This window comes from Anarrhichthys ocellatus, unplaced genomic scaffold (assembly GCF_004355925.1).
Source record: "Anarrhichthys ocellatus isolate YVR2014 unplaced genomic scaffold, GSC_Weel_1.0 scaffold7, whole genome shotgun sequence".
Classification (NCBI taxonomy): domain Eukaryota; kingdom Metazoa; phylum Chordata; class Actinopteri; order Perciformes; family Anarhichadidae; genus Anarrhichthys; species Anarrhichthys ocellatus.
This window is the reverse complement of record NW_022280037.1, coordinates 4,848,667-4,865,950: the sequence shown is the minus strand read 5'-3', so window position 1 is coordinate 4,865,950 and position 17,284 is coordinate 4,848,667. Positions and strand designations below refer to the sequence as shown.

The 17,284-nt window shown below is 43.6% G+C and overlaps 1 protein-coding gene across 2 annotated transcripts in view; it reads left to right on the top strand.

Annotated features, from left to right (window-relative positions):
• asap2a (ArfGAP with SH3 domain, ankyrin repeat and PH domain 2a) overlaps positions 1 to 17,284 on the top strand; it is a 48,297-nt gene that overhangs the window by 9,974 nt on the left and 21,039 nt on the right. For both annotated transcript variants that reach the window (XM_031847866.1, XM_031847865.1), the window contains exons 2-4: positions 7,448 to 7,520; positions 12,233 to 12,378; positions 13,254 to 13,328. In XM_031847866.1, coding sequence (XP_031703726.1) covers positions 7,448 to 7,520; positions 12,233 to 12,378; positions 13,254 to 13,328 — 294 coding nt within the window. The remainder of the gene's footprint in view (positions 1 to 7,447; positions 7,521 to 12,232; positions 12,379 to 13,253; positions 13,329 to 17,284) is intronic.

Here is a 17,284-nt window from a genome sequence, read left to right as displayed (position 1 = left end):
TGTGTGTGTGTGTGTGTGTGTGTGTGTGTGTGTGTGTGTGTGTGTGTTTTACACACTCTTAGATGTTTTAGTAGTTTTCTTTGAGGGGTGAAGTTTGTTTGGTTTTGAAGTTTCATAAAACACGGATTACAACCCACCACAGCCATCACAGATACTGTGGCCACACGTGCACGAAATAAATTAGATAATTGTGTCCCAGACTGCAGCCTTCTTATTGCCCGACTTCCACAGTATGCGGCCTGTTTCCTCGCATAACTCTCGCTGGCGCAGGACCTAAAGGCTTGGGCAAGGTTAGATGACGAGTTATAAGGAGACACCAGACACACACAACCCACGTGTGCGAGTGTGTGTCAGCCACAAATGAGTGCGTGGTGATGACGATAGGGATACTACAGATGGGGAGGATTGCTTGGATTGTGTTTTGTTCAAATTGAACGTGTGCGTAGTGACGGGGCCTCTGAAAGAAGTGGGACAGCGTCTTGTCGAGCAGACATGCTGTCATCAGCAGATAGTTTAGGCGGGAGGAACAATGGGGCTGGCTCTCTGCCTTGTCTGTCAGTCACTCCAGCATGCAATCATCCAGGAATGTCTTTCTTCTTCAGACAGCGGAGGAAGAGGTGGAGAACACTACATTTTCTTGTGGCCCTCTTCCCCGTCCCTCTGGTTCCATGTGAAGTCACCTTCGCCTTACATGTGTCGGAATACTTAAACTAGCCTTTTGTCATTGAGGAACACCAGATAGTTATTTTATTCAAGGGATGAAAATAATCGTGATTTAAATATAATTCATACTTTGAAGATGCTTCCCTCTCTCCAACACACACAAACATCCCGTTGTTTCTGTCTTTTTCAGTCGCACTAGAGCTGAAAGATTATTTGATCAGTTGAAACAAAATCAACGATTTTGTTTGATTGTAAACTGAATATCTTTGCTACAGACAAAACAAGGATTGTGAAGACCTCAACTAGGGCTCTGGGAGCATTGATGTGCATTTGTTTTTACAACCTCTTGATTTATTTACAGACCAAACAATGAAGGGGAAACTCATCCAAAACCAATTTTCCCTTTGCATTTTTCTTGGGTTGGTGCTGTATGAAGTGGCTTTCAATGTTTCATGTGAACAACAATTGCTGCACTATGTGAGGACTTTTTGACCCTGTCTTGTTTTGGTTTTGAAGACCTTGACAAATGCTGGAACAAGCACGTTGGATTAATTCGCCCTGGTCTGGGTCCTTGCAGCCGAACTACGTGCTTACCCAGCTGAGCTTTGCCTTGGGGACAGCAGTCAAAAATGCTACTTTATACAGAAATGAGTCGCCTATTTGGGGGCTGTTGTCTGCTTACACTAATCTTTTCCCGCCCAAAGATAGTAACTCCAGGGCCAACACGGGGTGGTTATGAAGCCCGTGATGGGGACATCGCTTAAGGATCTCTTTATTTTCTTTATTCCTTTTTTTGTTTCACAGTATTCATCTGTAGTCATCATATTTACAATAATTGTACCTTCTCATTCAGACGACTATTACATTTTCAAACTGGAAAGATTGTCAGTTCATACTGTAATCTATCTGCTCATCCTCAACATTAATTAGGTTTACAGTATCTATAATCTGTCCACGCACACGCACTAGATATTGTCCATCTGTACTGTGCTCACAGAGATCAGTAACATGACACGCGTTACTACTCTCCTGGAAAGGCATGACTATAAGTGACCCAGCAGTGTTGTGATGCTCTCTCTAGATTGGCAGATGGCACCTGATTGTAATCACAATGATGATGTCGTGCGTTAATACGAGGATTAATTCAATTCATTTTGGGGGTTCCTTCTCCGCTTCATCCAAATTCCCAAACGGTCAGTAAGCAGCAGGAAGTGAGTAAAGAGCCATTCTGGCTAGTTCGCTCTGAGCTGCTATCAGGAGAGGGGAAAATGCTGACACCGCAGTAGCGTCGTGTGAAGTGTGCTTGTGAAGCAGCTCCAGGGCTCGGAGGCCGAGTCTATTGTGCGAGGATTCAGCTCTGATCCCCGCCTCGTTGAAAGGCTGCGCGGCAGAGGAATTCCCCCTCTCGCTCTGAATAGTTTTTGGGGGTTAGAACTGTTTGAGTGCTACAAACAAGAGGGCCAGCATATTGTGGGGCCTGGTGCTTAGAGAAGAGTCACTTTGCTGAACCCCGGAGTGCAGATCAGAGTGGAAATGTGTGAAAGTGATTGAAGAGACCTGTGTGTGTGTGTGTGTGTGTGTGTGTGTGTGTGTGTGTGTGTGTGTGTGTACATGTGAGTGTGACTGATTTAGAGCAGTGTGTGTGTTGTGTTCAGCAGGGATTGGTTTGTTACCCCGCCTGTCTGTCCCCCACTTGTCTCGCCCGTTTCCCCCCCGACAGTCCACTCTGTGCAGATTGAAAGGGTGTGCTGGAGCGTGATACTGCCTGATTGTGTGAGTGTGTGTGTGTGTGTGTGAGTGAGTGAGTGAGAGAGAGAGAGAGAGAGAAAGGAAGACCGTGGCTCGATGAGAGCTGTGATGTTCATGTGCGTGTAGGCTTTCACTGGTCAAACCAGGCTCATTACTGATGTTATGTGGCGGTCAAACAGGGGCTTAGATCTGCCAATGTGCCTGTAGACCGTTGTGTAGTCGATACAACAAGGTGTTGATAGCTTTGCTATTTATACTGACTGGAAATGAGGCAGCAAGCCTCTGCCAAGTCAACAAAAACGAATGCACGATACATACTTTTTTGTTTTCCAGGATCTACTGGGAGCAGCTTCACGCCCATCTGCTTTTGTATTTTTTGCAGCTGTTAGTAGCTTCCCCATTTCCTTTGTGCATTGCATTGTGGGACACCCAAAAATCAAGCAGATTCAGCACACATGACTTATTTGAATGAACTTAACACTCAAGTGTCGGCTCCAAACCTGCATAGAATTGGTACGTAGTTTGGAATTGGGATACAACAAAGGTTTGACTGTTGAAGCTGCAAACGTTTACATCTTATCTGGTGTTGTGAGGCTACTTTGTAGACGCATATAACATTACGACATGCTCAGTTTTAACACAAGCCTGCTTCATACTAACGCAGATAAACATACTCGTAACGGTACCTCTCAGTTGCAGTGTACTGCTGCAAGAACTACCGATACCAAAGCAGTTACACGCTCCTAGAGCAGAACACATAATTGCCATCTGACTGTGTTGACGCAGCATATGCACCAAAAGCTTCAGTTACAAAGTGAACAGATTGCTGTAAATCTCTTGTCCATTTGGCTAGTCTTCCTCCACAAACGCATCAATGCTGCTGCCAGGGAGCCCAGCTGCATTGGTCAGAGTGTCCAATGCATATTAATGTAATTTTTTGTACATTTTGAAAACTCAGCATTGATGCCACGCACCATTTTGCAGTTCTAATATATAATCTGAATGAAACGCACTCCGGTAGCTTATTGATTCTTTGCACCACTCAGCTGGTAAACGCCGTCGCCTGCTTCGACTTCAGCAGCTCACCCTTGTTTGAACTCAAATCCTCCTCACCAAACACATTCGCAGCATCAAATAATCAATCAATAAATGACAGTTTGAAGTAGGTTTTACGGGCTCATTTAGAAATTGCTTCCTGCAATACTGAAATAAAGGAGTGATGCAGTTCTGTGAAATATCGGTCTGTAAAGAATTACACATATGCATGCAGTATGGTCTTTTATATCCAAAGTCATACTAGCTTTCTACTGTCTAACAGAAGCTCAGGTACCTGCAGAAATGCTTTCAGTACTCTCAAGGCGTTCGCTCCGAGTAGGTTAAATGTGGAGAGTAGAGCCCGAGGTGGTGCGGTCTCCAGTTACCCGTTTAAAAGTCTTTTGTGTGGTTGGATTGGTTTGGCGGTGGAGACAGAGATGGTTCTCTGTCGCTGTATTTTTCTCACTCGTTTTGTCTCTGTGTTTGTTTTAAAAATACCTGTTTTAACAGTATACAGACACGCATGGCTGTGTGGGGTCTGAGCTACAGTTGTGGGGTCTGAGTGAGCCAGAGGAGGATAATGGCATATGTAACAGATGAGTCATTTAGCAGGAGTTGAAGGACCTAAAACCACAGCACTGACTCTTACTCTCACTCAACGCAAGTAGCTTCTGGCTGTTTTTTATTTGCACAGTTCTCATCAGGTTGTATTTTTAGTATGTATACTTTTACCAAGTACTGCTGTCTAGAAGTTTATTTGGGTAAACAATATTCATTTTAACCTGCGTTGATTGTTTTTTTTTTTTTTAAATTAAAGTATCCTTGTTAAAGTTTTGAAAGATGTGGCAGTAATACAGCTGGAAAATGTAATTGACAGTAAATACATTTTTAATGTTTCTGAATAATTTGGACGCAGCTTATAGAGCAACATAGATGAGGTTAGGGCTGGGCGGTATGACCAAAAATGCATATCACGGTATTTTTTACGATTCTGGCGGTTTCACGGTATATCACGGTATTTTCTTTTTCGGTGTTAAAGCATTAATTAATTAACGCCGAAAAGAACCTGCTGGTCAACCGGCCAGCGAGCAGTGAACAGCTGTTTGTGTGGCGTGTCTTCAGTTCAGTCACTTCCTCTTTCCTTCACCTACATTCCCCTGGGTCCTAAGCCCCTCCAGGTAAAGCTTCTTATCACTCTATGTACCAACGTACATTTATAACAAATACCACACATATTACGGTAATCAGCGTTGCATATGTGTCTAACCAAAATACCTTTTGTTGTTCAGTCTTTGTTCATCCTGCATCGCTCTGTTCTGTTCTGTAATGTAACGTTACTGGAGCGACAGAGCCTCTCCCAGCTGTTAGCAGACTGTTGTTAGCGAGCTTTACCCAGCATGCAGTTCGGCGGGGAAATTCTATAAATGTACAATTATTAGTGTTACAAATTGTTTATGTGTCACTAACTGTTGTGTCGTGGTGTTTTGCCCTGTTAAAGAGCGTTAGTTGTGGGTTGTTAATTGTTATAAAGTTATAACCATGACTAGGGTTCCCTCTCAATACAGCTAAGACAACTAGCTCCGACTGCAGCGCTCTCAGCGGCAAACAATATATTTTGCTGCCTATTGCAGAGCGATAGAAGTTGCCTCTGCTGTGCCGGTATATGAAAAATTCATCCTACGGAAATTAAAACCGGTATACCGCCCAGCCCTAGATGAGGTGTCCCAGTGACAGTGACCGAGCACGCTCAATACCAGGACCCTAAAATTGAAGCAGCTAAATGGAATGCAGTAGTTATCAATTACACCTGTGCTTTTCCCTACTGTGACATGTCACAATGTATTTGTGAAAATGGCCGATTGGGTAAAATGTATGTATAGATAGTGATTATAAGCCTGGTGTCTGAATTTCAGTGCAACCTCAAGTTTTTTTCCACACACGTGGAAACATTTGCATCTGTTATTAGATACTCTATTGCAGTGCCTGTTCCGGACGTGCCCGTTAGGAACTCATGCGCTTCAGGAACGCCCGATTGCATGGCTTGCATTACTACTCGCAGCGTTCTCAAGAACAGCTCAACGCCAATTGACTTTGGGTTGTGGCGTTCGTATATCGGATGGACCGTTCTCCAGATATGCAAGGACAGACGGTCGGAGATTCCTATCTTTATAGATTAGATGGCCTTCGCTGTGTGATGGAGCGCCACTGCTCGTTTTCCTTGAAGCTTAACAAGCCTTATATTGAATCAAAATGTAATAATAAAAAAGGGAACTTCTGCTATTAAATCTTGTGTAGATGGTGAGACATCAGTAGTGTGTCAGAGCAAACTGTTCTCGTCTTTTCTTTGAGCTCTGTGTTCTTCTTTTATTCTACCCGTCCTCGACCAGCGACACTTTATTCATCTGTCATCTTTTCCTTTTTAAAGTCACGTCTGTCTTTCTCTCTCTCTCTCCTTCGTGTGTGTGTGTGTGTGTGTGTGTGTGTGTGTGTGGGATATGACCCCGGGAGTGCGGAGTGGTTCTTCCATTTTGCATTAGCAAACAGCTCATAGCTTGGATATTAATACGGCACAGATTTATGGATTCAACACATTTCGTCACTACAACTAGTGGTGTTGCAAAGAGGACAGTGTGGGTGTGTACAGTATTGGTGTGTGTGTGTTGCAGCTGAATGGGGGCCATTGTGTGTGTTTTGTTTTCAGAGGGTCTAGGCGATTTGATATACGTCAGTCGGATGGGGAGTAGGGAAGGGAAAAGTGGCGCCAGCTCTGGCCCGCTTTGGGGGACGAACTTATTAAAGTCCCTAAAAACTAATTTCTCAAAATCCCCCCTCATCCTGAGAGACTGCCTCACTTATCACTGGTACAGTGCTGCATTGTCTCAGCTGGACTCCCAGTGTTTGTTCTGTTTAGTGTGTGAGTCTCTGGTCTCAATGCGTGTGAAAGTCTACGGGTAGTCATAGGTTTGTGTGTGTGTGTGTGTGTGTGTGTGTGCCCGTTTATGCACATCTCAGCGAAATTGTCCTTCATGTAGGAGACTGCAGATGCTCACTGCTCTTTCCCTACAAGCTATTATACTAACACACACACACACACACACATATACACACACACACACACACACACACACACACACACACACACACAGAGAAAGCAATGATGGTTCAGTTCTATTCTTAGCTTTTCCTTGAATAATTGATTGACTGCAGCCAGAATAGAGGTGGCATAGAGAGGCGCGCACACACACAAACGGTACCACATACCTGCATTCAGGACGTGGACAAAAAAAGCAGGAGTACCAGCTCAGGACGGCAACAACACAAACTTGGACCTCAGAAATGACAGTAGAGTTGAATCAACATCCTTGTGACGGTCTCTGAACAGGACTGAGATATATACTGTATCACTGAGAGCTGCCATATCAGAATATTAGGACTGGCCCCTCTTACTCCATTAGTCGACAAATCGTTTCAGTTCAGGTCTCAGTTGATTTCGATTTCTTTAGTGGATAAGTGTTTTTTTATGCTTTTTTCACGCAGAATGACTCATTTCCAAGAAACGCTTGAGCACATCTCTGGTAAACACAAGATTTAAAGTGGCATTTGTGTGATTCTTTGTGGAGAAACTCAAGTTTTACGTATTGCTCGATTAGATCAACAAATCAATTAGTCGACTATGAATTCTTTGGTGGAGGACAGCCCTACAGAATCCTGATCTGGTTCTATAACTCGGAATGGCTGCCTGCATCTTAAATAGTTCTTGTGTTGCGCTCAGCTCGATCGATCGGAGCTTTGAACGTGGGATTAACAATGGGGACGTCAAGCTACCTAGCAAATGAGAAGTTGTGTCCGAAAAATGGCAGCGAACGTGGTTTACATCGACTCAGGTTGATTTAAAATCGACAAATGTCTTTAGTCAACTTAAAAAACACAAAATGCTTTAATGTCTGTCATTAAATGATTACATCTACTCTAACGTGAGAGTGTGTGTCTGTCTGTGCAGGCTCTGGATGTGGACCGAAGTGTTCTGTACAAGATGAAGAAGTCTGTGAAGGCCATCTACACGTCTGGTCTAGGTGAGTTCCCCCGTCTGTCCTCTATGCCGGGATTTTCATTTCCTTATCTTAGCACTCTCGCTGTAGTTTTTCATAACATGTTTCTCTCTTTGATATACAAAAAAAGAAGATTTTTCTGTTTTCACAAGATAACTGGTTTCAATACAAAAGTGCACAATGGATTGAAAATGGAAATGATTACTAATTGCATTTTCTATTCTGAGGCAGACGTAGGGAGGATAGCTGTGTGTGTGTTATTACCATGGTCATTGTGGCTGCTTGTGACAGTGTTGGGTGTTTCCAGTGTCTTTTGTCCGGCCTGCCTGACAGAACCCCGCTGAGAGAGAGACGCAGGGAGAGAGACCTCTGAACAATGTGCTGAGCATGTCTTTTTCAGAACAGTGTGAGCACTGTTCAGACCAGAGGGGACAGCTGTCTGATCCAGACCCCCCCAAAGGAACAGCTGGGGAGGGGCGCACGCTGTGTCTGTGTGTGGCTGCTGAGGCATGGACACACTCACGTTCTCACCTCACTGTGCATTTACATACATGATGTGCCTTTTTGTCGCTACCAGACTCGGAACCTCTATTGTGTCACCCCATGACGTGAACGGCTGACATTGTGAGTGTGTACGAGCGTGTACGTCTCGCCCTGTTCAGCTGCTAGAATGAATGCCCCTGATGTTGATAAATTACCTTCATTTGAAAGTGTGTGTGGTTAGTGCAGCAGGATACACACACACACACACACACACACACACGTTTGAGTATTGTAGGTGTTTTAAATTTGTTTTCATTATGAACAAGATCATCTGCTGTAGGAAAAATTGGGAAGAAGCAAATTTACCTTTTAGCCCATTTACTACCGTTACTGTATATTTAAAGCTGCACCGATCAATATTAACGATGGATGTGGGTTAAAGTAACATAATCAAGTCTAGTTCACTCAGTTTAGACTTTTCAAGTTGATCAGCAGTAAAACATTAACTAAAACACACTGGTGAGGTCCATTAAGCAAATACAAGCTCATATATAAACACTGCAACTTGATTTAAATGTAAATAAAAAATATCATCAATGAAAAAGAATCCAGAGCTCAAGTAATGGACAACGAGGGGTTCATTATCTGGAAGTAATGGACGACGTGGAGGCCAGAACCCTCTCTCTGAAGGCCATTCATATCTGAAAATAGACATCTGGGAAGGCATTATCCCGCTTATACCATGGGGAATTATCAAAAACATAAAAATAAAGATCATCCCATATAACTTTTAGGCAATGCAAACATTGTTGACTGCTCCAGTAAATTGGACAGTCCTTATGCTCGCAAGATTCAAAGTCAGTAACATTGCGTACGGTTGAGAAATACTAAATACAATTTGAGTATATGCTGACGCGTATAAAGCGAAGAATGAAAGCACAGCATTTGTATTCATATTCTTCAAAGAGGATGCAGCCTGAATAATGAGGCACACAACAGGGAGCCTCAACACCGACTGCCTCACTACTCCGAGAATACATTCTGTCCTGGTAGAACTGGCTGTCGAGCCCAAAACCGTGGAAGCATATTTTATCGCCGATGACGTGAGGAATACTAATGACGAGGAGGTGAGCGGAAGATGGAGGTTTGGCTAGAACGGCAGAGGCTGAGCAAGCAAAGTAGCCTCGTATACCAGAGAGTTAGAAAGAGATGGGAACGAAAGATACTGGGAAAGCTGTACAGACCCGTGTTGCTGCAGGGGCCTGTCAGCTTGTCAGCTTGTGGGTTTTGATGAATAAACCAGCAGCAGCATCTCAAACCCCCGAAGAACCCGGAGCTGATCGAGCACAGCCGCTCGGACAGACCTGCCAAAGCTGCCGAACAGATAAAGAATCGAGGCAGACGAGTGAGCGCCGTGTTCCTGCTGCTGCGCCTATAGAGCTGAGCAGGATAGAGTTGCTGAATAATGCAGCACTTAGCCATCTGGGCTGACCTTCTCCTTCTGATCATACAGTTCTCTCTTGGCTGCAAGGTAACCAATACACAATGAGACTTCCACAAGCTTAAATGTAATCAAACTGGACGGATGTCTGAGGAACACGATCAGATGAGACACTGAAATGCAGGATGGAGTCGTCTGTGCGTAAAGGGTCTTCTCTCAGTGCAAGTGGACGTGGAGCCCGGTGTTGTTTTCTTACCGTCTGTAGAGAGATTTAGAATTGATCGAAGGTCCTGTCTCACAAACACACACACACACACACACACGCACACACACACGCACACACACACACCACTAACCGCCATGCTACCTTTCAAGCGTTTCTCTTAACCTGAAACTGTTTTATTTTGCTTGTCATTTGTGGAAAAAGCCCACAAAAAAAGTGTGTACAATATAAACGAAAGTAGGTAAATGGTGTAAATGCAGATGAACACCCAGCATTTAATTATTTTTGAATTAAGTCAGAAATTACAATTAAGAAATGAGTGGAGCTCTCACATGCTAATTGCACTCTTAATGAGTTATTTTCTGAAAGGCAAGGCACTCTAGGAAGACACAACAGTGTCACTGCTTGGTAAAATAAACAATATGTTTCATGTTGCAGATGCCTCAATAGTTTTAAAGATGGAGTTTAGCAGGTCCTCAAATAAATCTGAGGCGTCCCCCTTCTTATATACAGTCTATGGGCATCACAAGATGATCAACAGGGAGTAAAGCAATAAAAAAACGCAAAAGAAATATGCTTTTTAAAATGTCTGTCCTTTAGTCTTTGCTTGTTTTTATTGTACTGATGATTAGGAGTTAATTTCAGCATCAAATTGCTGCAATTGAAGACTGCAATGTGCAGTCTTAATAAAATGCATAGAACATTGACAAAAGTTTGAGAAAAAGTTAAAGAAGAGGGTGTAGTTTTTAGAGTGACTCTCTTATAACCATGCAAAGCCCTTGTTTCTGTAAGGAAGCCCCTGAACACCGGGTTGCTGTATTGGAGATGTTTAGGCAACATGCAGAGCAGCACTCCATTAGCAGGTTTTGTTTACAGTGTAAACTAAAAGAAAAGGCCGCCTCTGTCCTCGTGTCTCTCTTCTGTCTCTCTCTGCCATCCCACTTATATGAACTATAATATCGAGGTCCAGAGCTGCTCTGTGCTGCAGACTGCATGCGTGATGCGTGAGGTCACGTTACAACGAATACACATGTAATACACACTAAGCAGCCCGGGGGTGGTTTTGGGCTGTTTGTCGGCGCTGAACGGAGCTCTCATGTGCCACTTTTTCAACAACAGCAGGTCACCGCCCTGTCGGCCTAGAGCCACCGCCACACAGCCGGAGCTGCTGTGTGAACAGCAGGCTGCGGGTGTGTGGTGACGGCCGGTGTCTGACAGACGACACCTGATTGAGGTTTATTATATCTCCGTACGACACATTTCACTGCTTTGATCCAGAAGCTGTGTTTAATAGGACTTAGTCAAAAATAGTTGAATCGATTTTAATTGTCAACAAAATGCAAGAAACCACTTGTTATTTAGGTTTGAGAAGCTGGAGACGGTTCATTTTGCTTAAAGATTATGGACTCATCCCTTTATCGATCGTCATCATTTCTTTTGCGATTTCTATGTTTTGGGTTATAAACTTTTTCTTTCTGTTTTCTTAAATGTTACTAGCCTATATTAAAATAATAAATAGAGTTTAAATGCAAATAATTCTTTGCTAACATCTGTATAAAGTGCATCACATTAGTAAATCTCAGGTAATGTACATTTTAGAAAACCTCAAACAATCATTTCGATATAATCTACAGAAAGTTATTATTGAACAATTGAATAATTATTTATTTAGTCATTTCATAAGTCAAGTTCAAGATTTATTGTTTCTCTCAGTTTTATATTAATTAAGTAAATATGTATTCAAATGGGATTGGTTTGTTTTATTTAAATAGGCAACTTTGTGTCTCTTCTGTAGTCGTAATGTGGAAGGAACCCTCTCGGGTGCTTTAAACTAGAAGCTGTTAAAAACTCAAATGTTTCTACTTGTGCTCTGAGTCTCACAGGAGCTTCATCATCCAGCTCAGCGGTGGTTTAAATTAGATTTGTCTGATGTGAGGAGGTCGGCAGGTAGTGACTCAGAGGATTTCAGCTTTCCCCTGTTAATAACGTGATGGATATCTCTCGTGTGTGTGTGTGTGTGTGTGTGTGTGTGTGTGTGAGAGATATGAAAAGCTGAGTCATTATGTGGCAGCAGGTGTCTTTTAGTTCACACCTCTTTTTCTTCCTTTTCCTCGAATCCTTCCTTCACCGCCGCCCCGTCACCTTCAGCCCCCCCCCCCCCGCTGTCATCTCCGTCATGTCTCTTAGTGACTGTTGTCATAGCAACAGTCCCCGGTGCCCCATCCCTTGCTCCACCGCTGTCCCAGTGGCATTAGCTGTTATCAGCTGCCCAGTCTGGCGTGGGGTGAATTAAGTGGAATCACTCGAGGCCTAACCCTGTGCTAGATTAAGTCGACTTTAGACACGCTTGGAGACTTCATCACTGCTGGTTTTATGGCTTCCTCCTTGACTGGTAACTGACTGTGGGGGTTGTTTAGTTTGGGCGCCGACTCAGTTGATTTTACTTTTCTTCCTTCTGTATCTTCAGCCTTTCTTTTGAAATGATCAGAGAGTGAAAGCCCTTAGTTTGACTCCGACAACCTGTCAAAGCTGACCTGTGTGTGTGTGTGTGTGTGTGTGTGTGTGTGTGTGTGTGTGTGTGTTTCCCAGCCCATGTAGAGAATGAGGAGCAGTACACTCAGGCCCTGGAGAAGTTTGGAGAAAACTGTGTGTACAGAGATGATCCTGATCTGGGTTCAGCTTTCCTCAAGTTCTCCGTCTTCACCAAGGAGCTCACTGCGCTCTTCAAGAACCTGGTGAGTTAACTATACGGTGCAGTGTGTGTGAATGTGTGTATTTGTGGGTCAAAGGATTTGGGTAAAATCTTCTGGGATAAAAAAAGATTTTCATCCTCTCCCTAATTGTCTGTCTGTATCTCCTTGAGTCACAGTGTGTGTTCCCTAACACACACACGCACGCACGCACACACACACACAGATACCGAGTCCAGCTGGAACTTGGAGCCCTCGGGGAGGTAGCTCTAGTTTTTCCATTGAGACGGCCAGCGAGCCGCTGCAGCACCAAATATCTGCCGGATCTAAGTCAACCTGATCTGTTAAAGCCAAGGTTTTTGTATCGAGGCCAAAGCTTTATTAGACAAATCTGACACCATCATGTGAGGTCTGTCGCTTCCCCTGGACACTGTATCGACTCTCCCCGAGACCAAGAGCTTGGGCTTTTATGTTGATGTCTCAAAACCTTATATTAAAGAAATATGAGCTGCCGCCTGACCTGGGTGTGAAGATGTAATCTCTCCCTGCTTTAGCAAGCTCTGGCTTCCCTAGATTACATGAGCAGCACTACACACAGAGGTTACTTGTCTCATAATGGTTTGTTTTATATTTTTGAAAACGTTTAGAGATGAGCAAAAACTTGGCAAAGTATAAGTAACCCATTGTCCCTCATTTAGCTTATTTATCCTCTCGTCACCATCATTTACTGAAGGAAACAAGAGACCAAAACTCTTTCTACCTTAAGTGCCTACCTTTGCCGTTCAGCTCTTTTCCTGTTTGACACTCACACACAACACACTAAAAGGGTTGCATCTCGGTAACTTTCAGTCTCCTGCGGGTTTAAATCCTCTGATGTAACCCTTCAACTCTTATCTGTCTCTCTCCTCACCCTCCTCCAGTTCCAAAACATGAACAACATCATCACCTTTCCTCTGGACAGCCTGCTGAAAGGAGACCTGAAGGGAGTCAAAGGGGTAAGGCAACAAACCGCCAACGGTATCGTGTTACTCCTCTACCTCACAGGAAGTGCTAAACGTGTAGACGAATCTAGTTCATCCATGTGGTGAAGTTTAATCTGCCAACCTTGACGTTCTGCTGTCGAGGGGATTAACAAGCTGCTCTGATAGAGTAGAGATAGTAGAGTTGAGACGAGATAGTTAATAGAACAGTTGACAGAATACACCCGGCTTTATGAATCAAAATCAAAAGCTTCACCCATTACTGACCGACGTGTGTTAAAGCATTGGCATGATACCTGCAATAGCTCAACATGATGGGAGTTATTCAAAACCTGCTTGCCATCGCTCAGCATGAAAGAGTTTTAGCACGGGGCCCACAATCATTCAGCATCGCATCGTTTTGCGTGGAGCATCAGGGTGGACATATTACCAGTGACACATGGAGGATTTGGGATTTTATCATCCAAATGAATGAATTTGTGTCTAAATATTCTTTAAAACATTCCGAGCCCAAGTTGGCTCTACGAGGTATCAAAATAAAGAAACAAATACAAAAAAATAATTGTTTGAGGTTGACCAACAGGCCATTTATCCAAAACTATCCCTAACCCAAATCTGATTTATCTGAGAGAGACTCGGACTCTTGGGACTTGGTAATGTTTGAAATATTTGGATACTAGTGCAGAAACGATATCTAAGTTTCGGTACCAATTGCAAAAGTGTTTTAATACCTCACATTCAAAGATATAAACATGTTTTTTGTTAGAATCCTTCTCTTTTCTCTTAACAAAGGATCCAGAGTTCACAACACAAACAGGCAAACAAGAACTTTTCCTTAAAACCAATCCTTTTTATTAGAGAGCTGACAGTATAGAGATCCCAGGAACCGAAGGTAGAGAAAGACGGGGAGTAACATGCAACTGTGCTCCTTGTCCAGACTTTACAGTTCATGGTGCCTTAAACCCATAGGCCATAGGACAGTTTCCAATACTTGATGCTCCAGACACATTTCGGTCTGTACCAAAAAAAGTCTTGAGGTTCAGTACACGGCCGCTAGTCAGCCAGTCGGGTCATGTGCGTCCACCAAACGGACTAAACCCAGACAGACAGCTCTGTAATGCAATCAGCACTTGTTACTGTCCGCGGCAGTCTGTGACCTTTCCCCTCTCCAGACACGTGATTGGTTGCAGCCTCCAACGAGCTATGATGCGATTAAGACGGCTCTCTAATGAGGCTGGTTGTCCCCGTGACACTGACTCGCTCGGCTCTCTCTTGACTTTTTCGTTCGTCTCTCGAGTGTGATGTTTTCTTTTCAGCCTCGATCTGATTTTCTCTTCGGTGATTTCCTTTCTTAGTCTCTCTCTCTTAACCCCACTCGTCTGTCTCCATCGTTCTTCCCCTCCTTGTCTCCTTCACTCTGTCACTCCCCCCTCCCCCACCCCCCCACCTCCTCACTCTGGCTGTGGCAGCCAGTCACATCTGTAATGCTTACCCACTTATTGCTCATTAGCCTGCTGATGATTCTCATCACCCCAGTGACATGGGGGCTAATGAGCTGCCGGTTATTTCATACCCCAGGACACACACACTCTCATACTCTCATACTCTCACACACTCTCACACACACTCACATAAAGCACATAAAGGAGAAGTGAGAGAAAGAGTCATCTAGAAATGAAATGATGGCTTATTTCTCTCATTTGTCTTTGTTCACTGCTGCACCCGTCTCCTAACCTGTTGCTCACCTCCACAGCCCAAGGCTTTTCCCTTGTCCATCCCGTATCCTTCATCATCTTCCTCCTCCTCCTCCTCTGTTATTATCCTGCTTCTTCGCTCCTGTCCTCTCCTGGGGGGAAGTACCTGTTCGGAGAGGGGGAAGCAGAAAGAAGTCCAGACCTGCATGAAAGGCTGTTTAGACTGCAGTGAGAGAAGGAAGGAGAGTAGGATGAAGTAATGGGTTGATATGGATCTCATTCATGAGGGATGTATTTAGTCTATTGAGAGAAAATATACAAAATACAACTTGAGTAAATGTCCGTATTCTACATTTATATTTACAAGTTTATTGATCTAATCTAACCCTTTTTTGAGAAGCTTCTTCTGCATAAACATGTCTAAAAATATGTTATATATATTATAGATTACATTTTCTTTCAATGCATAAAATACCATTCTGGTATCTTTGAATGCTGACGGCTGTGTGATCAGCTGAAATAGCCACCAGTCCTCTTGTTTGATTTAACTCAGGACTTTATGGCTTTGTGGTGGCCGTTGTTCCTTCTGGAGCTTGTTAATATTCTGCCGGTGCCGTCTTTGGCAGTGAGTGCGATGAACTGACCCCGAGGGAGGCAGCCGCTAATGGCTGATTAGAGGGCTGCCTCCTAGCAACCCGTCACTGCTGTTACTCAGAGAAAAATCTAACATTTTCCACCTCGTCTAACTCCGTGGTCCTTTCACCACAGATGGCAATTTGTATTTCATAGGTGAAGTGTTCTTTTGTGTGACATGAATATTGAACTTTACTCAGGACACAGCTCATTTAGTGCAGCACTAGCATAAAAGGCTGGGGTGGGGTCCCTGGAAGACCCAGTAGTGTGTTTTTACTGAAGTTAAACACACAATCCAGTCGGTGGGAAAATGGAAAGTGCTGAGTCCACGAAACATTTCTGCTAACGGCGGACTTTCGTAATGGACGCCGGCATGATGTCATGCCTACAGCCGACCCCCTCGTCCTCTGTCTGTGATCCTAGCCCACCATGAGTCATATCAGCTTGTCACTGTTCTCTTACAGTGTCTGGATAGTTGCCATTGTGTTTGTAAGTACGGAGTGAGAGGAGGGGGGACTTTGGGCTCCTGCACTCTTTTCTCATGATCGCTGTTTGAGAGTTTAGGTAAGAGCAGATTACAAATGGAGGCTTTTCCTCATTAGTTTGCACACTCTGCTATCAACTACAACATCAGCAGCATCAGCAGTTTTTAAAGTTACTGAACCGGGGATTTGCAAACAGCAGAAGTGTCAGATTCAGATTCAGTCAGTCCAGCTAAATTGTAATTGTCTTTTTGTTCAGGTTTTGAGATGTCGAGTCTCCTAGTTTTCTGCCTCCACTCCTAATATGACGGCGCTAGTTTGTAGCATGAAAAAGGACAAAAAAAATGGTAAAATCTGGTAAAAATGTCCTGGTTGCTTAATACTTTCTATGCTGAAATACTCCCTGTGGACTATCCAGAGCAATATTCAGTCAATTAACAATCGTCAAGTAGAGAATTAATCTGCAACGATTTTGATAATTGTTCTATTCATTTTTCAAATGACAACAATTCTTGGTTTCTTGTGATATTAGATTGAATTTCTTTGGACTGGAAGTGTTTTTTTTTTTTTGTTTTTTTTTTAACTGATCCTTAGGAGTGTTCACGTCCACAAGTGCTACAGATCCAAACTAAACTCTGCCTTCGGTGCTGCTGACCAGGTTAAGTCCATTCATTACTGCAGTGGAAAAAGGTGTGCGGAATCTGTAACAGGAAGTGCTATTCCTGGACATGTGTGGTCGTAGGTAGGAAGAGGTGATACATTTGCCAATGGAGGCCCCTGTCAAGGGCATGACATTCCTCCTCCGTCCTCTGGATTCATGCAGCCAGAATGAGGACGCTGAGAGCTCGCTCGTCTCTCTGGGAGTTATTTGCCCCGTGCCTTGGCCTATTCTGCCCAGCGATGCCTGATTCTGGTATTTTTAGCCATTGTTACCATTTTCTCCTCTCTCTGGCTCTGACATTTCCTTCCGCTCACCCTCTTTTCTGTCTGGCTCTCTTGACCTACAGTTCATTCTTTTAGTGACTTCCTCATTTGCTTTGGCTTTTTTTTTCTTCACCGACTTGTTCTTTCACTTTGGTGTTCAGCTTTTTTCTTCTTATTTTTGTCTTTTCTGCTCTCTTTCCTCTGGTGGTTTCTGCCCTTGAGCTGGTTGACTGAATGG